At 44.3% G+C, this 24,851-nt stretch overlaps 1 protein-coding gene across 7 annotated transcripts in view; it reads left to right on the top strand.

Moving 5' to 3' along the window:
* FMNL3 (formin like 3) overlaps positions 1 to 20,566 on the top strand; it is a 112,874-nt gene extending 92,308 nt beyond the window's left edge. For 2 of the 7 annotated variants that reach the window (XM_083169039.1, XM_083169036.1), the window contains 9 exons: positions 1,260 to 1,328; positions 1,423 to 1,503; positions 1,626 to 1,755; positions 2,807 to 2,967; positions 4,576 to 4,677; positions 11,741 to 11,833; positions 12,261 to 12,384; positions 12,591 to 12,705; positions 17,121 to 20,566. In XM_083169039.1, coding sequence (XP_083025165.1) covers positions 1,260 to 1,328; positions 1,423 to 1,503; positions 1,626 to 1,755; positions 2,807 to 2,967; positions 4,576 to 4,677; positions 11,741 to 11,833; positions 12,261 to 12,384; positions 12,591 to 12,682 — 852 coding nt within the window. In that variant the 3' untranslated portion in view covers positions 12,683 to 12,705; positions 17,121 to 20,566. Of the gene's footprint in view, positions 1 to 1,259; positions 1,329 to 1,422; positions 1,504 to 1,625; positions 1,756 to 2,806; positions 2,968 to 4,575; positions 4,678 to 11,740; positions 11,834 to 12,260; positions 12,385 to 12,590; positions 12,712 to 16,133; positions 16,182 to 17,120 lie in introns of all 7 variants that reach the window. The other 5 variants (XR_014469750.1, XR_014469751.1, XR_014469752.1 and 2 more) reach the window with 5 other exon arrangements.
* Positions 20,567 to 24,851: the final 4,285 nt, after the last annotated feature.

The following is a 24,851-nucleotide window of genomic DNA, read 5'->3' as shown; positions in this document are numbered from 1 at the left end:
CACTGCAAGTGAATTAGGTTTGGGTGAGTTATTTTGTTTCTGTGCAGGGAAATTCTAACTGCTTTATTTTTAAACTGCAGTATAGATCAAACCCCATCCAAATCCAATTCTCTCTACATATGTTGCATCTGCCCCACCTGCAGTGCACATGGTTTTGTCCATTTGAGAAGGAATTTGCCTTTAAGAGTGAAACAGAATAAGGGCCAAAGTGCATAAGTGTTCTTAGTAAAGTAGGTATTCCCTGGACCACTATATCTAATGTTCCTTTCTATTAAAATATGCTTTATTTATTCATCATGAAAGTGGGGGCAGTACTTTTCCCTTATATTCTGCCATTAATACAATTGATGCAAATTACTGTGATGGTTGATAATCTAGTTCAATACCTTGTAGTGTGTTAGATAATTGTGCATTTAGGGTTTAATTCAGATTTGTACATAAAACCAATGGCTTCGTACACATCTGATGGTTGTGACGCTGTGCAGATGCAAGACCCAATCTGCGCAGAACGGTCTTGCGATATCACTAGCAGCCTCCTTCAGTCAGCAGCAGCATGATTTACATGCTACAGCGTTTGGAGGTGGCACCCAGCATGATCCTTTAAAACAGGCGCATGTATGCCCCATTTTGAAGGTGTAACCGGTCCAGGGTCTACATCGTCTGACGAAGACTTACTGGATCCTGGTGTCTAGAACCGACAACCAACTTGAGTAAGTTTCAGCTTACGCAGGGAGACCACTATCTAAATCCTGCTTGATTTGCAACTATTGGTTGGCAGTGTGATCCGATACAGCTCTTGGTCTTCACAAAAGCATGCAGGAGGCCTCTCTCTTGCAATGATCTTTGGCTGGGGGTTTCAATCTGTGCCCATAATTCCCGACAGGGGAAATATCAGCACTCACCTATTCAATGCTGTGGTTAACGACGGCATTAAAGGGTGTCAGATCTGACTTTTTAAAAATGTGGATCTGTTTTGTTGGAAAAGGACGCGGATTGTTGGATTCACGGACATTTTTCAACAATCGGCGTCTATTTTAGCAGATCCACGGACTTTCCGACACTCAACAGCCAGAATATTGAATTACAGTCGGAATAAATGAATACGGTCTGGGTTATGACTGTCGGAATGTTCCGAAAGTTGGAATCCTGGATGGAATACACCCCCCCCCCCCTTTGGTTACTTTATTGGAACAGTTAGATTTTAATTGAAATATTTGTTAAAGTAAATGAGTGACAGATTCTCAATTCTTTCTTCCCAGCAACTGAATGCAGTCATTGCAGCCGCTGCGTCAGTCAAGTCCTCTCCAAAGCTTAAGCAAATGCTGGAGGTAAGTGCTAGAAGAGAACAATAGTATATACATAGACATGTACAGTACTTACTGTTATACAAACTGCTATTCTGTCTTTCCATTTTGTTATCAGATTATCCTTGCCTTAGGGAATTACATGAACAGCAGCAAAAGAGGGTCTGTGTACGGGTTCAAACTGCAGAGCTTGGACTTGGTAAGTGTAACGTTACTGCCAGAGAAGGTGACATTTCTGTCCAGTTAAGACCCATCACCTAGGGTACAAACATTGCTGAGAAAAAAGTTTCAATCACTTAAAAATGTACTATCTTAATCTAGCTCCAAGACACCAAGTCAACGGACAGGAAGCTGACACTGCTAAACTATATTGCCTTGATTGCCAAGGAAAAGTATCCTGAAGTGGCCAATTTCTACAATGAGCTACACTTTGTGGAGAAGGCAGCAGCAGGTGAGAGCATCAGTCTGACCCCGTGTGCAAAAGCTTTTCCTACCATTGCGCTCCCCTTCATAACATATTGACATGTTGGCATGGATGGGGTAAGAAACCACTAATCAACATAATTGTGGCCTCTAGATGAATTTAAGAAATTCCTAAAAATATACAAAACACTTCAAAGGCTATGGCCACGTTACTGTAGTTTTCTCTGCTTCCCAGCTGGACTCTTAAGGTCCCCATACACTAGTAAGATTTATCTTCAGATCTGGCTGGTTGGAACAAAAACATGGTTATGGATGAGTGACAGTTTGTCTGTTTTCCAGCATTTCCAAGCAAATGGTCAACTGTCATTTGCTCTCATCCATAACCAGGTTTTTGTTACAAAAAGCAGATCTGCAGATATATCTGCGTTTGTATGGCCACCTTTATTTTCATGACTGTCACCATATTACTCTTGCCAGCATGCCTAACTGTTATACTGTGCTCTGATTGGCTGTCTCTACGGTGTCTCATGGGTTTACAAATCTTAACCCTGATCCATGGAGACAGCTGTCAAGGTAAACAGAACTTTTTAACATCGTTTTACTTTTGTTTTATATTTATTGTAGTCAAATTTGAATTCTGTAAATAACGTTTGTGCTTTGCTGTTAAAACATCCCTTCGCTAAAAGAATACAAAGGGTTATATTAACTCCCTAGTACTGCTTGTGGAAGAACTGTGTTGTTTTATTTGGTCTTGATATTACTTGCTGTTTTGAGTGAATGATATGTGGACTCCGCTGGTAAGACACGGTCATGTGAAATATGAGCACTCTTTTTTTTTTTTTATAATGAAATTGTATAATGTTTGCAAGCTGTACAATACAGATATCTGCTCACAGCAGGCTGACGTGACGTGATGTTCTCTCATATCACATGTCCCTGTTCATCCCGGAGGGGAGTCAGTTGTAACTGTAATCCTAGGATCATTTTAATGAGGGCGGCACCTATACAGTTTTCACCACATGACCCCACTACCCCTGTGTCGTGTATGTGACCTGACCAGACATTGTTTCTGCCGGCAGTGTCTCTAGAAAATGTCCTGTTGGATGTAAAGGAGTTGGGGAAGGGCATGGATCTGATTCGGAAGGAGAGCAGTCACCATGACAACAGCGTCCTGAGGAACTTTGTGAGCACGAATGAAGGGAAACTAGACAAGCTTCAAAAGGATGCCAGGACTGCAGAAGTAAGCAATAAGTGAAGGATTGGCTTGTAGGAGAGGAACATATGCTAATATGAGGCTCTCCTACATTGCTCTTCACTTGTATTTGAATAAATGGAAAACCGTTACTATGGAGACAAATATGATATTGTCATTTCCTCTTGTGCATTATTGGCGTTAGCTCGGCTTCTACATCCCTAGGAATTACCACCTAGTGAAAGGGTATGATACAGCACTAGGGCAAACACTGAGAAGTATAAAATGTGTTTTCTTACGGCATGTACTTTATACTTTGGTTTGTTCTGTTTAACACCAAGGGCCAAATATACTAGCCTGTGATATGCAGGAGCCAGCACAATGCCAGCGGGATAGTCACTAGGTTTACAGACACAATCTGTGACACATTGTGCAAAATGTTGTATAATAAGATGTCAAATAAATGAAAGGGATTACATATGATTACATATACAGTAAGTTTTAGACCATCCATTTACCCGGGAGAGTGCATGGGGTTGGTATGCAAAGTAAGCTCCTAGCAGAACTGACATCTGACAGCCGTGTCTGTGCTGCCTCACTGTGAAAGAGGCGAGTTTGCAGATATAAAGCGTAGCATATGCTGGGCCAGGCATGTCCAACCTGCGGCCCTCCAGATGTGCTAAAACTACACATCCCAGCATGCATTGCCATCATTCTAGCATTCCCTAATAGCCAAATTGTGGCAAGGCATGCTGGGATGTGTAGTTTTAGCACATCTGGAGGGCCGCAGGTTGGACATGCCTGTGCTGGGCAGTTCAGTGTCTCTCCATAATGGATTCCATTTGGCAATGGTGCCATGAACGGGGAGATGAGGCGCTGGACAGACAGCGAGTGACTCAATTTGCAGATTTCATATTGGGCATGCTTGCTTTGGTACCTTCTTCTGGGGTTGGGTTTAAGTAATTGGTCACCTTATATATTTATTACATAACACAATGTCACTCAGACCAGGCTTCCTAAGCTAGGGCCTTATTTTGGTTCATTCTTTCTGACAAAATCCTTCTTAGATGGACAAAACCATGTGCACTGCAGGGGGGGCAGATGTAACATGTGCAGAGAGAATTAGATTTGGGTGAGTAATTTTGTTTCTGTGCAGATAAAATACTGACTGCTTTATTTTTACACTGCAATATAGATCTCACTTTGAAGTAAAACCCCACCCAAATCTAATTCTCTCTGCACAAGTAACACCTGCCCCACCTGCAGTGCACATGGTTTTGCCTATCTAAGAAGGATTTTGTCAGAAAGAATGAACCAAAATAAGGCCCCTAGTCTGATAAATGAAACTTTTTCCAGTGCCACAACTGAAAATGTTTCCTCCTCAGAGCAGCCATGTTCCCGGGCTGCGTGTGTGGCCAAGTGTCATGTCTTTACCTTTCTTCACTATTTCTAATGAGTGTATTGTTTGCCTCTATCAGCTGTTTTTTCCTGCTTTATTTGAACGTTCTGCCTGGGTATTTATAGCGATCTGTCCTGCTGTGATTCCTCGCCTCCCACCCTTCCCCTCACTATGAATGCAGGAAATGTATGCCCGTGAAGTTTTGTGTGCTCTTAGAAGGGAGCAGTATCTCCAAATCTCCTCTTTCTCCTCCGCAGGAAGCATATGCAGCTGTGGTGCACTACTTTGGAGAAAGTCCAAAGACAACGCCGCCCTCTGTCTTCTTTCCCGTGTTTGCCCGTTTCATCAGATCATACAAGGTATAGACATTAACCCTGTGTCATAGGCTGTTGTGTTGGACGCTTGAAATGCACCTGTGGGTTTAAACCATGTCCACGGAGCCCAGAAGACGGGGTCTTTCCTGCGATTGTTTCAGCAGGAAAAGGTTCTTTGTTAGGGTGTGGTCACTTGCACAGTAATTGCATAACGAGCAGCTTGCCCAGTGAGTGCAGAGCAGTGACAATCAGCAAGTCCCTATGCACAAGTAGGAACAGAACAGTATACACTGCTCTACATTGAGTGGACTTAACCTTGGCAGCCGGAAACACAAAGTCGTAAAGAGGAGTCAGCGGATGGCTAGGCTACTTTTCTTGAGTTCACAAGTTGCAGACTAGTTTCCAGTCTATTCGTATGTTCCAAATGAAAGGAGTTACCTGTGTAGCACAGTTCAGACTGGATTAGGATTTATTAAAAGCAGTAATGTCTCTAAGTATATGCAATAGCACAGGCAAAGGACAGCAACTCTGTGGTAGAGTGTTCTGTATCAGGACACCTACATGGTGTTACAGAACTGGAATATGCGTTATCTGGGGTAGATGTATGAAGAAGTGATAAGGGAGAAGAAGTGATAAAGTGCCTGGTACTCAGCTACTGACTGTCCCTTTTTAAATCCAGCCTGTAACTCAACAGTCAGGAGCTGATTGGCCATGATAAAGTATCAGCCACTCCCTTATCACTACTTCATACATCTACCCCTCTGTTCCCAGTGTGCATGGGTGATGAATAGACAGGATTATATGCAACATTCAAAGCTTGAAATATGCATGCAAATATGCATGAAAAATACTTAAAATATGCATGAAAAGTGTTTAAAATATGCTACATTAAATCATAAAAAAAGTAATTTTTAACCTATTTCTTTAAAAATCTGCATAAAATTAGTTGCAAATAAACCTCAAAAATAGGCCCACAGCATCTGCAGATGTCTAGTGCTGGACACAGGATTTCTTTCTTCCTGGCTGCTACAGCAGACTGCAGCATCCAATGCTCTTCTTGCTTCAACTACACGGACCTTCATCTCCAGCGCCGATGGATCAAATGTCAGCATAGCATGTGAGGGCGGTGCAGTAGAAGGCTTCCTCCCTGTGAAGCATACTCACTGTGACACGGCATTTCCTCCGTGCCACGTGATGTCAAATCCTGTCTCTAGTGATGAACCATTGCAGAGTGCTTAGTGACGAACCTATGTGCTACTGTATGCACTTACATTGCGCATGCACATCATAGAGCAAATAGATGTGATATGACAAACCATTATTACCTTTACCTGTGGATCCAGTCAATGGATAGACCGTGTCTAGTTATACCAGGTATGGGCTCTTAGAAGGACCCTCCAGCTGCTGTAGCAGTACACATCCCAGCATCCCTTGCCTCATTCTTACAATTTGGACATGCTATAACTTTTGCAAGGTATGCTGGGATCTGTTTCATCAACAGCTGCAGTGCTGCTTATTGTCCCCCCTTAAGTTAGACAGGTTAAAAAATTTGACACACAAATGGTCAACACAAATTATTTAAAAATCCTTCCATTTACCATCCATGTGGACTACCACTGGTAGTAACATGTGGCAAGCATACACGTTACACTAATTGTGGTCACATATGATGCTAAATGACACCCCAAAAGCTTGTCAATCATTTTTGTGTCCATCATTTTTATGTCGACCTGTTGTAACCATTGATCTAAGACAGTCCACCTTTTGACCTCATCGACTTTTTGCATATCGCCCACATGACTGTCTATTTTGTGTAGATCTATTGCACCACACCCTTACCAATGTAAATTAAACATTTATTTCTCTGTTGTCCATCCTGGTGACACAGCTAACCATGGGGTGTAGGAGGGTCCGCAGGAGCAAGGCCCCTATGCCAACTTCTTTGAGAGCAGGCTCCTCCCTTCTGCATCCCAGCATTCCCCAGTTCGTTTTAGGTGCCCACTGGAGTGGGTGCTGTGCTGACTGGCTGTGGACTGCTGCCATTCTTTAGAGTAGCTAGGGGTTTGATTGTTTGTTTTATTAATATTATCTGAGTTAGTTAAAGGCTACAGTGTGTAACTTCCAGAGGAAGTTTCTTTACACTGAAAGCCCAGCAGAGGCTGACAGAAGTGCGTCCTGTCAGCACTCTGTGTGTAGAGATAAGCTGTCTGCCCTCTCTGCACAGTGCTTTAACCTCCATAAAAGGAGGTTTCCTGGGCCCTGGGGTAAGTCCTGAACCGGCTCCCTGCTTAGGGGACAGACCCTAAGGGACGGACCCCCCCCCTGCCCTGCTATGGCGCCGCCATTTTACCGGGCTTATAGGCAGAAATCCTTATGGAGTTGATGCCTATTACAGGAGTCCAGTGCAGCTGGACCCTTCCAAGTGGTCCCAGACTGAGGGGAGACACTGGAAGTAAGGAGAAGCACTTGGTAGGAGCGGCTGAGGGGGAAAGCGCCAAAAAAACTTGGCCTCTCCCTGCACTCTGTTCTGGTGCCTTTTTCTCTCCACACTGTGCGGAGGATTTCACAGAGCTGAGTGTAAAGTTTCTCCCGGGCAGCGCTTCCCCTGGTGACCGCTGAGTCCATTGCAGCAGACATAGAAGTACTAGAATATATTATTCTGTACAAACGCCTGACATTGTGCACTGTGTGTGATCATGACAGAAAGGTGTAGTGCTGCTGCTCCTGGGGAGGGAGCATCTGCCATGTTAATTGACTGCAGGTTTTGTGGAGTTAAATTAACTGTTGAACAGATGGATCAGGGGGATTTGTGCCCCGCTTGTGAGTCTCAAGCCCAGAGCAGCCTGAACCTGCCTGGGCGGCTGCCTTGGAGAAATCTATGAATGCCTTAATACAGGCTTTGAATAGGCAGAGAGAAGAGCTTGTTAAGTCTCCTAGGCCTTTTTCCTCCTCTCAACCTTCTGTGGGCTCTATTACCCCATCTCAGGGGGACCCTGCTTTACTGCAGGTTATGCAGGACACAGCCTGATAAAAGGCTGCTCGTGCCCAAGAGATTTGCAAACATGTATACCATGCCGGAGGAGCATGTGAAATTGTGGGAAAAGATCCCTCTGGTGGATGCACCTGTTTCTAGATTGTATAAGACCACTGCTTTGCCTGTACAGGAGGGTGCTGCTTTCAAAGACCCAGTGGATAAAAAGATTGAGGGCTGTCTTAAGGCTATATTTGAAGGGGTGGGCTTTATTTTATGCCTGATTATTGCATCTGCTTGGGTATCTAAGGCCATGATGACATGGGCTGATGCCTTGTGTAATCGGCTTCAACCTGACACAGAAGCCTTTGCTTTGGCTTAAAAGCTAAAGTGTGCAGCGGATTATGTTTGTGAGGCTGGTGAAGAAGGCGCCAAGATGTGTCCGTCACCTCCGTGACAGCTAGGAGAGCTCTCTGGCTTAAGGCTTGGGAAGCTGACAGTGAGTTCAAAAAGTCTATAGAAGCATTGGCTTTTAAGGGAGAACACTTTCCTTCCCACCGCATCTAAGCACTCAGTGTCTAGGTTTGGGGCTTTTAGGCTGTCCTTTTGTTCCTCCTTTTGAAGGGGTGCATCCAGTAGAGGACAAACAGGTAGAGGAAAGTTTTCCCTCTGGCAAAGGAAGGGCGCCCAGATCCCATTTCGGGGCCTTTGCAAAGAAACACCCTACCAAAAGTGAGGAGAAGTCCTCAGCATGATGGCGCGGGAACTCTCCATTCTGGGATCAGAGTAGGGGGTCGCCTCCTGCAGTTTTAGCATGTGTGGACTCTCTCCACCCTGGACCCTTGGGTTCTATCCATCATTTCTCAGGGTTACAGGATCAATCTCAGGGGTGCCCCTCCAAAGAGATTTCTCTCAACGCCCCTGCCGCGAGAAGCTCTCTTGCGAAAAGCCCTCTTGGGGGCCGCAACTTCGCTTCTCGAGAAGGGAGTGGTGATCTTGGTGCCTCAGGAGGAAAGAAAGAAGGGATTTGATTCCATTCCTTTCTTAGTCCCCAAACCGGACGGTTCCTTCAGACCCATTCTAAACCTGAAGTTTTTAAACCTACATCTGTGGGTGGACCATTTCAGGAGGGGAAACTCTTCGGTCAGTGCTTTTAAGCTTAGAAACTGGAGAATTTCTAGCATCAGTGGATATCCAGGATGCTTATTTACACGTGCCTATATGCAGGGAACATCAATATTTGCTGCGTTTCGCAATAGGAGAGACTCATCTGCAGTTTCAGGCTCTACTTTTCGGCCTGGCCACAGCACCGAGAGTTTTCACAAAAGTGATGGCTGTCATGGCAGCGGTTCTCAGGTTAAAGTGGATTGTAATTATTCCACACATACGACCTCTTGTTCAAGGCTGAATTGGCAGAGAAGTTGCAGGAAGATCTGACGATTGCAACGCAGTTTCTCCGAGACCACAGGTGGATGTTAAATCTTCCAAAATCTCATTTAACACCCACTCAGAAACTTCAGTTTTTGGGTGTGATCTTGTGTAATCTACATCGTGTGTTCCTCCCAGAGTCCAAAGCGGTGGACATTCACCGGTTGGCGCTGTTGATTCTCCAGTCGCCGAATCCATCAATATGGCAAAGTTTGAAGCAGTTGGGCAAAATGGTGGCAACTTTCGAGAACCTGCAGTATGCGAGGGTTCACTCAAGGCCCTTACAATGGGACATTCTGTCCAGTTGGTCCGAGAACCCGAAATCCATGAAACAGGAAACACTGTTACTGTCTCAGGAGACGGACTTGTTGATCTGGTGGATGGATCTGGAGTCTCTTCAATTGGGGCGCTTCCTACGCTCGTGGGATTGGCTGGTCATCACTACCGACGCCAGTCTCATGGGCTGGGGGGCAGTGGCCGTACATCTCAGATTGCAAGATCTCTGGTCCAGTTCAGAATCAAAACTGGCGATCAACATTCTGGAACTCCAGGCAGTGTGGAATACACTTCTACAGGCGGAAGACCTCTTGAAGAGGTCACCCATCCACATACAATTGGACAATTCCACAGCTATGGCTTATCTCAACCATCAAGGGGGTACTCGCAGTAGGATGGCCATGCAGGAAGGCTCTCGGATTTTTCAGTGGGCAGAAGTGAACATTCCAGCTCTGTCAGCTGTGTTCATTCTGGGAAGGCGGAGGCGGACTTCCTCAGCAGGGCGGAACTGCTGGAAGGAGAATGGGTGTTGCATCAGGAAGTTTTTCAGGATATAGTAGCACTTTGGGGCTCCCAGAAGTGGACTTGATGGCGTCCAGACGAAATTGTCAGGGTCACAGGTTCTGCTCGCGGACCAGGGTTCCCTTGATGTGGGCAGTGGATGCCATGACAGTTCCATGCTGTTTCAGTCTTGCGTATGTATTCCCTCCGTTTCCTGTGATTGCTCGGGTCCTCAAGAGAGTGAGGACACAGGGGGTGCAAATCATCTTTGCCCCGGATTGGCCAAGGAGGTCTTGGTATTCAGACAAACTGAGGTTGTCAATGGAATCCTGGTGTCTTCCTCTTCGGCCAGACCTACTCAGACAATTACCTTTTCTACACCAGGATCTAATTCATCTCAGTTTGACCGCCTGGCTTTTGAAACCTCCTTATTGAGGAAGAAAGGTTTCTCAGATGCTGTTATCCAAACCATTTGGTGCCGGCACCAAATTATTATACGGTTTGGAAAATCCTTATCAGGTGGTACACACCTCTAGGTTCAAGGTCACTAGACTTTTGGAGTTTCTACAAGACGGTTTTTCAGCAGGGCTTAGCCTGCAGTCTTTTAAAGGTACAGCTGTCCGCTTTATCCATATTCTTTCAGAAAAGAGTGGCTTTGTTGCCAGTACAGACCTTCTTACAGGGAGTTATGAGACTTAAACCTCCAAATAGGCAGCCGGTGGTGCCTTGGGATCTGTCTCCAGTGTTGTCGGTTCTACAGAAACCTCCATTTGAGCCTTGAGGGTTGGCGGAACTTAAATATCTTTCTGAATTGGAGGCCTTGTCTTGCAAGTCCCCATTTCTGTTTTTTCATGATGATAGGACTGTTCTTAGAACAGTGTCAAAGTTTCTACCTAAGGTAATATCAAATTTCAATTTAAACCAGGAGATTGTGCTCCCAGTGTTTTGTCCTCCAGAGGAGGCGAGAAATGGGGACAAGCTGAAGAAATTTGACGTGGTTCGCGCTCTGCGCATTTATGTGGACAGAGTAAAAGATTTTCGCAAAACTGATTTGCTATTGGTACTATGACGTGCATAAGAGAGGGTTTCCTGCTTCTAACCCGACCATTGCTAGATGGTTAAGGTCGGTGATTGCCTTTGCATACACTAAGTTAGGCAGACCGATTCCCGCAAGGATTAATGCCCATACCAGCAAGTTAGTTGCTTCCTCTTTGGCTGTGCGTCATGGGGCTACAGTGGAGCAGTTATGCAGGGCTGCCACCTGGTCCTCTGTTCACACCTTTACCAAATTCTACAGGGTCCATGAGTTTGCGTCGGAGGACGCTTCATTTTGTCGAGCAGTGATGAGAACTGCGACCCTGAGCGTACCCTGCCAATGGACCGGCTCTTGATCGTCCCATGGTTAGCTGTGTCACCAGGATGGAAGACAGAAAAAAGGGGATTTTTGTAAGAACTTACCATTCGAATCCCTTTCTCTGAGTCCATCCTGGTGACACAGCGATCCCTCCCTTACGCTCAGTAATTTTATACCGTTCATGTATTGTCATGTTATATTTGATTGTGCATATTAATATGTTTAGGCGTTGTGCTGAGTAATGTATCCTAGTGTGCTATGGATTCGAAGGGTAAGTTCTTACAAAAATCCCCTTTATATACCCGGTCATTTATTTCATATTACTTCTCCAAGGAATCTGCAGTATATTCATATTCGAGCTTTGGAGACCATAGCCTTATTTTATTTATACATCTTTATTTGAAGTATTGGTTCAAAATATATAAAATAATTTACTTTTGTTAGCAAAAATGTGACAATGATCAGTATTGACTATCAGTGATAGTCAAATAGATCATATTGTCACAACTATTGCAAACAAACTGGGTAGCTGTGTGATGTCACGTGACTGATTTCCAGTGTGCTTTCTTTCTGAAAAGGACGCCGATCAGCAAAATGAAAACCGGAAGAAGCAGGAGGAGGTTCTAAGAGAGAAGTTATTAGCGCAGGAGGCAAAGAAAATGGATCCAAAGGTATATTCTTCACTGGCTAAATAACATGCTTATCTCTGTATGGTGGAATGCCATCTACTCAGTCAACCTTGTTTGTTTAGGTCTATGTTAGGCCTCCTATGCTAATTAACTTTCAAGTTGCTCAAAATCTTTGGCTTCTTTTTAATAGTTTATATCCCATATCTGGTATCTACAGAATTTATCACTTATTTCGTATAACTCTTCTTTTTGCATTTAAGTTTTAAGGTAGCAGTAAATAAACATATAAAATCTGGTTGTTATTTGGCTACTAGTTTTAACTGTTTGCCAAGTCTGTCTTCAGGAAATAACTGCATTCATCTTCCATGACGTATGTACAGATTAATAAGCAATATCATTTAATTTGACTGGAAAAATATTTTATATATGAGAAAATAATATGCTCATGCGCAATATCAAATTTCTTTAGTCCCCAGTGCCGAAAAATAAGCGTCAGCAACAAGACTTGATAGCGGAGCTGCGGAGAAGGCAGGCCAAAGACCACCGACCAGTGTATGAAGGAAAGGATGGAACTATTGAGGACATCATCACAGGTGGGTTTCTTCACATTTTCTCTGTGATCTCCTACAGCAGACTTTTTTGCAGCCAATGGATTTATCCTCCCTTCTGCTCCCATTAGTGGAGTCCTCTGTGCCAAGGCTTTCTTTATCTCCCTGTCTAGAGACATTTACAGTATATGCTGCCTTATTTGACCAAGTATGTATTTCTTTGTTTCCCCTAATCACATTGATGGCTGCAGTCCTGAAGAGTGTCCCCTTCACAGCCAGAACAGCCAAGAGGGGCTCTCGGTTCTTCTGTGATACATCCCTCTTTGAGGATTCAAACTGTTAAGCCCAATGCCTTTTAAGCAGTAGGTAAAGGTACCTTGATTCTCCTCATGCATGCATCATGACCTTCATTGTTCAGCCATGGACTTCTTCATGGAGAACTCTGGAATGCATGCCCAGACCTTCCACTATAACTTCATATTCACTTACTAATAGCCTGCAATGCACCTGCTTGCATGTCCCTTTATCCTACATGAATGGATTCACCTATGAAGGTGCATTCATCTGCATTTAGCTCTTTCATGTATACTGCATGGCATATTTAATGACTATGACATTTATGTGTGTGTGTGTATATATATTCTTTACATGTCAAGCACAGGGGAGATGACTGGAAATAAAGGTCACAACTCCTACCCCTCCTTGCGCAGCTGCTATGTCTGACTCTTACACTTATCGGGGATCACCTTCCCCACATATACAAATACTGGAACAATGGAATATAAGTGGAGTCTACACAGCGCTTATGAATGACAAATATGACAAAATGTACACGTCACTTCCCTTTTTAATCATCGAGGGTCTGTTGGCGTGACTGATCCTAAGGCTCTCAATGGTGTCCCATGGGAGTGTTCACGTAAAGAGGCATGAAAAAAATAAAGACAATGTATTTTCTATCAGAATACATATGACCATATGTGGAGAATAAAGTCCCAAGTGATTCACTCTCAGGGGAAAAACAGGTGCTTTGATAGATGTCCTTCCACCATCAAGTGCAGAAAACGTTATCATACCGATAAACTCACTTTAGTGAGGTGCAGAACCCACACATAAAGGTATCTTTAAGGATATTGAAGATCGTACCCCACTCACAGTAAAGAAAGGCAGATATTTCATATAAAGGTATCTTTCAAAGGGAATATTTCATGGGGAGCGTACCCCAACTCACTGTGGAAAATGAGGTGCAACTCTCATCAAGGTTTCTTTATGACACTCAGATTGGTGTCCAAAAAGATTTTATTATTCTGATAGAAAATACATTGTCTTTATTTTTTTCATGCCTCTTTACGTGAACACTCCCATGGGACACCATTGAGAGCCTTAGGATCAGTCACGCCAACAGACCCTCGATGATAAAAAAGGGAAGCGACGTGTACATTTTGTCATATTTTGTCATATTTGTCATTCATAAGCGCTGTGTAGACTCCACTTATATTCCATTGTTACAGGGGAGATGACTATTTACGTTTCATTCCTTAATAGTCTTATGGTGTGTACACACGTTAGATGTGCCTTAAGATCCTATCCACGATCTGATCAGATAGGATCGTGGATAGGATCTTAAGGCACATCCGATTTGCATCATATCTTGACTATATAGTGCAGATCTGCACTATATAGACAAGGCAGCCAAGACTTTCTGGCTTCCGATACATGAACTCGGATCGGGATCGGATCGGGATCGCAAGGGTTAAAACCCTTGCGATCTGCATCCGATGTTGATCCGATGTTGATGATATCGTCAACATCGGAAAGGAAATCGGACCGTGTGTACACAGCATTAGGCCCTTCCAAGAACTAAGAACTTCCTAAAAGACAGAAGTTATTAATTTAACACCCAGCTAATGTGATGATCGGATGTTTCCTAAACCACATCCGGAAAGCAATGAGCATTCTAAAAATAAGCATTGCATTGATCTGGGGTGTTCAGTAACTACTGCCACAGCACTCACCATTGGTCATTCTCAAAAGCCATCTCCCCTGTATAACTTGCTTCCATAAGACAATGCACCTCTTCTGTTTATCTGTGGACAGTTGGAGAAATCTGTGTGATATGGCCTCTCTCTGAGTTACAGCACTTTGACTGTTCATGGTTATTCTCTGAGCTACAGCGGTTTGGCTATGCATCGTTACTCTGAGCTACAGAGGTTGCCTTTCTGAGCTACATCAGTGTGATGACGCATGGCCACTCTGAGCTAGAGCTGTATGATGATGCATGGCCACCTTCTGAGCTAGAGCTGTATGGCCACCTTCTGAGCTACAGTGGTGTGATGATGCATGGCCACTCTGAGCTAGAAAGGTATGATCCACCTTCTGAGCTACAGTGGTGTGATGATGCATGGCCACCTTCTGAGCTACAGTGGTGTGATGATGCATGGCCACCTTCTGAGCTACTTTGGTGTGATGACAAATGACCGCTCTCTGAGATAGAGCTACAGTGTTTGATGATGATGCATGGCCACCTTGAGCTAGAGCAGTGGGATGATGCAGGTCATCTCTCTGGGCTACAGTGGTATGATGATTCATGGCCTCATTCTGAGCTACAGTGGTGTGATGACAAATGACCGCTCCCTGAGATAGAACGGTGTGACTATGCATAGCCGCTTTCTGAGCTACAGTGGTGTGATGATGCATGGCCACCTTCTGAGCTACAGTGGTGTAATGACAAATGACCGCTCTCTGAGATAGAGCTACAGTGTTTGATGATGATGCATGGCCACCTTGAGCTAGAGCAGTGGGATGATGCAGGTCATCTCTCTAAACTACAGTGGTATGATGATTCATGGCCTCCTTCTGAGCTACGGTGGTGTGATGACAAATGACCGCTCTCTGAGATAGAATGATGTGACCATGCATAACTGCTCTCTGAGCTAGATCTACAGTTTATGATGATGATGATGCATGGCCACCTGGAGCTAGAGCAGTGGGACGATGCATGGTCACTGAGCTAGAGCAGTATGATGATGCAGCTACAGTGGTGTAAAGATACGTGGCCACTCTGAGCTAGAGAGGAATGACTAGGCATTGACACTCCATGAGCTAGAATGGTGTGGCCACTCTGACCTAGAATGGTATGACTACATATGGCCACTCTCTGACCTCTAGAGCATTGTGACTGCGTGACCTTAGCTACATCAGTGTGATGATGGGGGTCCACTCTCTGAGCTAGTGCAAAGTGACACGTGTTTACTCTCTTAGCTAGGCGTGCCTTATCATGCCAGCTGTCTGATCTAGAGGGGTGTGACAACACATGGCCACTCTCTGAGCTAGACCAGTGTATGTCAACACAGGTCCACTCTATGAGCTAGATAGGTGTGACTATGCATCACAACTCTCTGAGCTAGAGGAGTGTGGACAGTGCATGACCAATCTGTGAGCTAGAACAGAGATAATAGGTGTGGCCACTCTGAGCTAGGGTGGTGTGATGACACAAGGCCACTGTGTGACTAACCATGGTAGCTAGAGCAGTAGAACACTGTCTGAGTAATGTGATAACGCGTGGCCATTGTTTTGAGCTAGAGCAATTTGACAACCCATTCCTATTTCCTGAGCTAGTGCAAAAGGATGCCACATAGCCACTCTTTGCCTAACAAGCCCAGTGATGGTAACTTTGATGGAAACTGTAGGCATGGTATCTTTCGCTACTTATGGTCAGACAAAGGTGTAGACTGTTCTTAAACGCTGTAGCGTAATGATTATTATATACATCATCAATTTTTCATTTTATCTCTCAGATTAGTCACCAGGAAGATTCATCCTTAGTTTGCTTTCTGTAGCAGAGGGTAAGAAATTGTCCAGAAACAGCTGCCCTCAGTAACTTGCCTAATGCAGGCTATGCTACTTCTGCAATAAGATGGGCCTGACTCTTGTAACAATTCTCTGCTTCCTGCATCTTACATGTACTGGGCCTGATTCAGACTGGATCACAGAAGTAAAATCTTCCTCTAGTGGGCAAAACCATGTGCACTGCAGGTGGGGCAGATGTATCATGTGCAGAGCGAGTTACATTTGGATGAGTTTTTTTATTTCTATGCAGGGTAAATACTGGCTGCTTTATTTTTACACTGCAATTGATATATCAGTTTGAACACATCCCACCCAAATCTAACTCTCTCTGCACAAGATACATCTGCCCCACCTGCAGTGCAATATACTGGCCAACACTTAGCCAGTAATAGGCACACCTTTCAGTATAGTTTTGTAACACAATGAGCTCTGCATTTACTAAACATCAGGAGTGTATTAATAAATCCAAGTTACATCTCCACCTACTTTGGGTTTAGTTTTGTGTATGTTGTTTTGTACTGTTGACCTAAAGGGGACCTGCAGTCTACAGTACATTAAGTTAGCTGTTTTGTGAGATTTTGTCAAGAAATAAATATCTGCAGCTGGAAAAACTTACATTAAACAATGCATTTGAACCTTGATTTGTTGGCTTTCTACAAAGTGTTCATAGAAAGTCTCAACATTCATAAGCAACATAGATACCCCTGAGTGTAAGTTTACGATTCTTTACAATTTAGTAATGAATGCTATAGTCACATGATCAAGTCTCAGTGTATTTCTCCTCCATGCTTTTAAACTTCCTGCTTACTCTTCGTGTTGGCTTCCCAATCACCCACTATAGTGGACAGTAATTGCCTCTGCTTGCTTCTGCCACTATATTCTTGCAACTCATGAATATACTGCATCTTACCTCTGATTGTTTTCCCCCCTTACAGACCTCCGCAATCAGCCCTACAGACGAGCAGATGCAGATCTCCGGAATACTTGGCGACAGATCTAGTACAGCCGCTCTCAGAAGTCATATCGGGCTTCCTGCATATTGCTCGTTGGGGCAGCAGACTTTGCAGATCATTCTGCTCTTATCCCTCCATTACACATTTTTAAGGAAATGAAGAAAGCCGGGATACTTTACAAAGGAAAAAGTGCCTTATTGTTACAGTATTATAGAACTATTTTTTCTTTTACTATTTATATATTTTTTTAATATTTTATGTCAAAAATTGTAAATATTTTTATAATTTTCTTTGCCGAACCAATACTGGCTGCTGTAGCCGATATTTGTTGCATCAAAGTGCCTTGTAAGTGCCTTGGACATTTAGGATGTTTTGGGATGTTATAAGGGAGAGGAAGAAAATAGGAAATGTGCCAAATTATTTCGATTTCTCCAGAAAGTTGTATGAAAGCCAAGTATTTGTTAAGAAGAGTTCTGTTTAACTGTTTCTAGGAAGAGAAGAAAAGCAGGTGTACAGACTAATCTAAAGGGAACGATAACGATGTTAATAGGACAGCTCTATTTTGTTAGGATATGCACCAGGCATACAGAGATACGGATCCTTCTGGTGAGTGTGTGCGCCAGGAGCAGAGAGACTGTACTCCTACTGGTGCGCATATGCAGCAGACACAGGGAAATAACACCGCCTCTGGTGAGGATGTGCATGTAGAGCAGATAGGTGCTGCCACAGTTGGTGAGGTGCTGTGCTCCAGGTGTATAAAGATACTACCACTAATGGAGAGGATGAGCACCACGCTTAGATGCCCCTAGTGGTGAAGATGTGCACCAAGCACAGAGATCTGTTGCCCCTAGTGGTGAGGATGAGCACTATGCTTAGATGCCCCTAGTGGTGAAGATGTGCACCAAGCACAGAGATCTGTTGCCCCTAGTGGTGAGGATGAGCACCACGCTTAGCTGCCTCTAGTGATGAGGATGAGCACCACGCTTATCTGCCCCTAGTGGTGAGTATGAGCACCATGCTTAGCTGCCCCTTCTGGTGAAGATGTGCACCAAGCACAGAGATCTGTTGCCCCTAGAGGTGAGGATGATGCCTTCCCTACTGGTGATGTTGTGCACTAGGCACAGAGAGCTTTCATACTGTGGGATCAGGACATGCACCGCTTTGCTCTTGCCTGCAAAGTATAGCCTAGTAGCTAGCTTCCTGTGTCAGGCAATCTGCCTATCTGTATGTTCAAATATTTTGCAGTTACTTGTTAGCATTGCTTTTATAATACTTCCATATACAGAAAATGAAATCCAAGGCCATATGTATCTACTTGCTTCCAAACATTACAGCTGTAACAGTATATTTGCCTATGTGTAAAGTACTCCCCTTCCCTTAGCCAGAACAAAAACAGTTATCAGTTTTTAAGGCCAATGATGTCCTGTCATTAAAATCCTGTAAAAATGACCAGTATGACACAAGGTTGTTACAGCTATGGAAGATAAGTAGTTCGTATGTTGCTGGTGTATACTAAGGCAGTGACGGCTAACCTTGACACTCCAGCTGTTGTTAAACTACACATCCCAGCATGCCCTACTACAGGTTTAATATTTGACCATGCTAAAACTGATACAGGGCATAGTGGGGTGTGTAGTTCGACAACAGCTGGAGTGTCAAGGTTAGCCATCACAGTACAAAGGTATAAGAAAAGTAATGCTTTCAATCTGTAATAACTTGGACATCTATCTCCATTAGTAATTTGTAGAGACTTTACATGGTTTTTGGTCTTAAGCAGTGCTATTTCCAGGCTGTACGCAACATTTTTTATTGTTATATATCAAGATATGTATATGAATTTTATCTATAGCTGAGCTGAGAATCTATCAGAGCCATCCCATTCCTACCTATACCTACTTCACAGTGAAGTTTTTTTCTTTATATTTCCGTAGGTTTGGGATTTGGATAATATTGTAACTTGATGTGATACCCCTACATTTCTATATATGAGGTGATGATGCCTCATCTTTTTTTCTTTCTAATTTTGCTGATGATAATTTATTTTTGAAATGTCCAAATGGGGAACTTAATATGTACAGTCTTCTGATAGGTTGCTCTGTTCACCTGGTCTGTGGTGGCCGGGCCTTCTGTCTGGCAGTGGACAGTAGTTCTCTTTTGTCAGGTTGCTCTGTTCAGAAGAATTGTCTTTTATTATAGAGCCAAATGAGTATTAGTTTAGTAGTTGAGAGAAGAGGGTGACATTTTAATATAAATGACATGTTTTGCATTTTATAACAAGGAGAGTGACTGCCTTTGATTGTGGGGGACCTCTCTCTAATACAGTAGCCAGCACAAGCCAGAGACAATGGCCTTTTGTTAATCAGAACCGTGGCCTCTTTCTCAGACTCTTGGTAACATTCCATGTTTTCCTAATCTTGCTAAATGTAACCTTGTGTCAGAAATTCTAGGGACCACCCTGCAGTGTTCTGGAAGTTTCTTTATGTGGTTCTTCTTCTGCTAGGATCTCAGAGCCGGAACTCCACAGCCAGTCATGTGATAATTGGTATATCAGCCAATAGATACAGGGCACTTATATCATAGAGGCACTGCAGTGACTACATCTAATAAATCTGGCACTTGTATCCGTGAACTCATCACTAGAAAATAACAGAAGTGAGCAAAGCTGAGTTGGATACATATTATACCCATTCAGTTTCTATGTTCTCATGTTCTCATGTACGCAGTGACAATGCTGTCCATTCACCGTTCCGACCTGCACCTTCAAATCCAGCTGGATAAATGGCCAGCTTGCAGGACGACTTGTCCAGCGCCTACACTACAGATTCTCATGTTACAGCAGCAAACCGGCTCTGCTCATTCCATTGGTTTTATGCAATTTGCATTCTATTTTAAATGTATTTTACACACATTTATAGATGTCTGATAACATGGAAATGTTTATGTTTGTCAGGTCTTTGTCCTAGAAATGACATTCTGTGACAATTTAACTTATTATTATAATTATTCTTTTTGAGCTAACCAATTCCAGAACAAAATAAAGGCTGTAGTACTGTACATTGCCAACATATACACAAGAGCATAGGGGCCAGCTGCAGCATATATACCTATTCTTCAGGCAGTCTATAATGTATCTCTTCCATGGTATCACTCCTGTATGATTCTGTAACTAGTGTGCATGTAACATACATTCCCAGCCTCCACCATTGTTAGAAGCAGCCGTGGTGCATAGACTTTGGCTTTGGAGGGGGCGCCAGTGCCTGTTCTCAGTGTATTAATCCTGTACAGTATGTTATTTCTGAGGTGAGAAGCCAGTACTTGTTTGTGACAGGTCCTTTCTTTGACTTATTGTCAGATTTCAGGAAATTATTTAGTGCTCCCTGCAATTGTATTTTATTTTGTCAACAATAAATGAGCGCTATCATGCAGGCTTGGCGAGTCCTTATTACTTATTCCTACAGCTGTGGTGTCTGCATCTTATCCATGAATATAGACATCTGAACAGCACTACTAAATCTATAGATGGAAAGCCGGCATAACTCGCTCCGCAGAGTCTGCAAGAGGCAGTGAGGCGCCGGGCTCAATAATGCTCTCACTGCTCTGCAACTCTGCTGCTGTGTAAAGGAATGTGTGGTGCTGCTGCTGCCATGGCTGTAAGTGTTCTGCAGAGCGTGGACATGCCATGCTGGAGAAGTGCTCTCCCTGTTTTGCATCCTGCTGCTACAAGGGACTAGGTGGGGTGCAGAGCTACACTGGACTCATGAGGGGTGGAGCTATGTGAAATCCAATGGTGGCAGAGCTAATGTGGGACATTGGGGGGCGGAGCTAATGTGTCTCAGGCTGCTGCTGGAGAGCAGGATGCAGACGAGGGGCTGCTTCTGTTCTAGTGCTGCCCAGTCAGTCAGACTGCATGCTTTTTGTAAGGTAACCGTGACTGGGGCGTGTCAAATGATCTAAGGGTTAGGCTGGAGGGAGGGAGGGTTGGTTAAGGAGGGGGGTTTGGTTGGAGGGTACAGGAGTTAAGGTTAGGCATTAGCAGTCAGGATTAGTCTGCAGGTGGAGGGTTAGCAGGTGGGGGTAGCATGCACGATGAGGGAGTGCGACAGTGTGATAGAGCGCAGGGTGAGGGAGCTCGTCACTGTAATAGAGCACAGGCTGCAGGGTGAGGGATTACATCAGTGTGATAGACGCAGGGTGAGTGCATCAGTTTGATAGCAGCATGCCCACCAGGGTGCAGTGTGTCTTAAGGGGTTTACCTGGCACAAAGTGCCTAAGGGGCTCTACCTGGTGTAATGTGAATATCGGATACTACTGTGGGGTGTAATGTGAATTGGTACTATTATGGGATCACGCCCCTTCCCCATGAATCCACGCCTTTGGCGCACACTGTCCCTATATTAAGTATTTGGGTGTGGGGCACCAGTGCCCTGGCTGCTGCAATTGCCACAGTGTATGACAGGCAGAGGCGCCAGCAGCACAGAGGCACGTCTAAGCCGCCTGCTGCGTAGCGCTGCCCAGCATTTTATTATCCAAATGCTCATGCGTGCAACAATCCCAAAATCCTGAGATATTAGGCCAAAATCCCGGGATCCCTCCAATCCCAGGATTGGCCACCCTAGGTTTTATGCTGAAAAAGCAGCAGGCGATATTTATTAAAAGCACCTCTTTTATTGAGGCACTGCGGCGCAGATCCTCTCCCCCTAGATCTCTGCAAACGAGTCAAAAGAGCATGTAATTGGAGGAGCTTGGTACATGCTGATTAGAAAAACCCCTTCTTCAGGATACTCGATTCACAAGTATTCTGAAGAAGCCTCGTTTTGGCGTTAATACTGAGTAAGTAAAAATCTCCCGTATCGGGGGATCTCTTATTCGAAATATCACAAAACCGCAGGTTTTTTTTAAGAATATTTCAGATTCTCCCCCCCACCCCCACCCCCTTTTTTCATACTCACCGTCCCTCGGTGCTGCGGGTTCGCAAACTCATGCAATGCACCCCTGGGACTGCTGAAAAAGATCCTGAAGGACGTTGAGGACGCCAGGGGATGCCGTGGGACCATCGACCAGGTAGTATGTTAAAACAAAACAAAAATCCAAAAACTGTAAAAATCCCTTTTCTGAAATGCTCCTGGTCCCGAGCATTTCGGATAAGGGATACTCAACCTGTAATAGAATTCAGAGATATTGGTTACATATATTTGGGCAAATGTATGATAAGCCCCCAAGCCATCTTAAAGGCTTCTCGGTACTTATGTAGTATCTGGGCGCCCGATTTAGAAATCGGGTCGGATCGGGCACATCGCATCGCATGCGACCATCGGATGCGATGACCCGATTTTTCCATAGGAATCAATGTTAAAATGGACTGAGTCCATTTTAACATGGAATTCAATGGGAAAAAGGGGTCCTTTTCATACCCCTACTATCCAAGTGGGCATGGAGTTGGATATAAACCTGTGGCGAGCCACCGAGCCCGAAGCGTGGCGAGCGTAGCGAGCCCCGCGAGGGGACACAGAATACCGTCCCCTCGCGGGGCTCGCCACGCTTCGGGCTCGGTGGCTCGCTACGCTCGCCACAGGTTTATATCCAACTCCATGCCCACTTGGATAGTAGGGGTATGAAGAGGACCCCTTTTTCCCATTGAATTCCATGTTAAAATGGACTCAGTCCATTTTAACATTGATTCCTATGGAAAAATCGGGTCATCGCATCCGATGGTCGCATGCGATATCGCATCGCATCTGATTGTATGCCTTAACTTAAGGCATACAATCAAAAAATCGGGCGCCCAGATACTACATAAGTACCGGCCTCTCTGTATATTGGGGTTCCCTAGTGCTATATCTAGGTGCATGGTGCGGCACCCCAAAAAAACAGCATAAGTCGAAAAGCCCAGAGCAGCACACCAGTGAGGAAACGACTGTTACTAAATATTAGTGCCCACCTTCTGCGTGAAGAAATTGGATAACCGCTCTTAGCCCTGATCTGGAGGAATCCATCATGCAGCTGACCGTGCAAAACAACTTTCCAGGAATGGCGAAGCCGTTCACTACACATGCGCAGCTGGAAAAAACGCCACGCCATCTATCGGCAAACACATTAACCCACTGCAATTAGATACAGTGCCGCTACAGCAAAAGTCTCCTTTTAAATTGGGCACACCTTATAACAATATATTATAAGAAAACTGTAAATACAATGCAGAATATAACAAGTGATTTTGTGACCCTGCTAAGTGCACATACAACGGACTGTGGCGCAGTGCTGTATAAATAAAGGAGTGTAACCACAAAGACACTCCACATAATCAGGGATAATTCCAATCAGCTCTTTAATGTTGTTTCATATTGTTTGTGATAATAATGCAGGAAGAAGATTCAAACAATGCAATATTGCTCTTTAACATGACAATTAGAAGAACTTTATAGAGACTTCTGAAGAACAACTAAACCTTGTTGTTACTTTGCCAATACTGCCATCTGTAGGCGAACATGAAAACAGCCTCTGTGGGATCTCTGTACTTGTAGTGCTTGACTTTTGTCCAATACATTTTTAAAGACATAATCATAATTCAATCTACAGGTATTAGCCATAAAAATAATAAGGGACTTTCAGCCTGTTAAAAGCAATGGACTACAGATAAGGATAACTTATGCATTATACAAATGACATCCCAGAAAGATTGGTCACTACTAGTACCAATTACCTCTACTGGCACCTGAAACTAAGGGCCTGATTCAGTAACGCTCGCTAAGCAGTGGTCGTTTGCTGCTTAGCAAGAGGCTTAATGCCGCCCCGCCACCAGCATCCCTTCGGTACATTTGAGGGGAAGTGTCAGAGAACACACAACTGTGTAGAAAGCTTGTTGTTGGCGCAACATATCCCTGGTGATACAGACCCCGCCAGAGAGTTCCTGCACACAGCCCCGACAGCGCCAGCCCTGCTGTCACTCATGATCAAAGACAAATTACAAGAAATCTGCATGACTGTGCAGACATCCCTGATAAGAGACCTCCATTACTCCATCCCTGGATACTGGATAAATACCTCCTGCACCACACTGTGTACCCTGCCTATTATAACCTATTACACACCTGCAAGTTAACCCTTGGGACTCTGTTATCCTGTGCATATTACAATAAACCCCTCTGCCAGTCCTCTATCCCCTTTGCCAATCCTCTATTCCCCTCTGCCAGTCCTCTATTCCCTTCAGTCAGTGCCACAGTACCCCTCTTTGCCAGTCCCAAGGTACCCCCCTCCCTGCAAGTCCCAAATCCAGTCCGCCTGTACCACCCTCTGCCAGTCCTCCTCTATCTCTCTCTGTCAATACCACAGTACCCCTCACTGCCAGTCTTACAGCCCAAATGTTGACATATAAAAAAATTAAATCTATACACACTGTTTGAACGCCCACATTACCGCCCATAACACCACTATCCACGTCATACCCCCATTGTCCACGTGGCGTTGATATTATAAAGTGTGGCGAGCTACCGAGCCTGAAGCGTGGCAAGCGCAGCGGGGCTCGCCACACTTTATAAGATTAACTCCACGCCCACGTGGATAGTGGGGATATGAACCATTATGTATTCGCACAGCTCCAACTATGTAAATTACGTAGTTTACCTAGCCAGCATAGTGGTGTATTGGTATTCTCAATACACCACTACGCAAACTACGTAATGGGCGCCCTGCTAATACATAAGTACCCTATAGATA

The sequence above is a fragment of the Crinia signifera genome, chromosome 2 (genome assembly GCF_055691185.1).
Source record: "Crinia signifera chromosome 2, ASM5569118v1, whole genome shotgun sequence".
Lineage (NCBI taxonomy): Eukaryota > Metazoa > Chordata > Amphibia > Anura > Myobatrachidae > Crinia > Crinia signifera.
The sequence above is the reverse complement of the archived record's forward strand: the minus strand, read 5'-3'. Positions and strand labels throughout refer to the sequence as shown.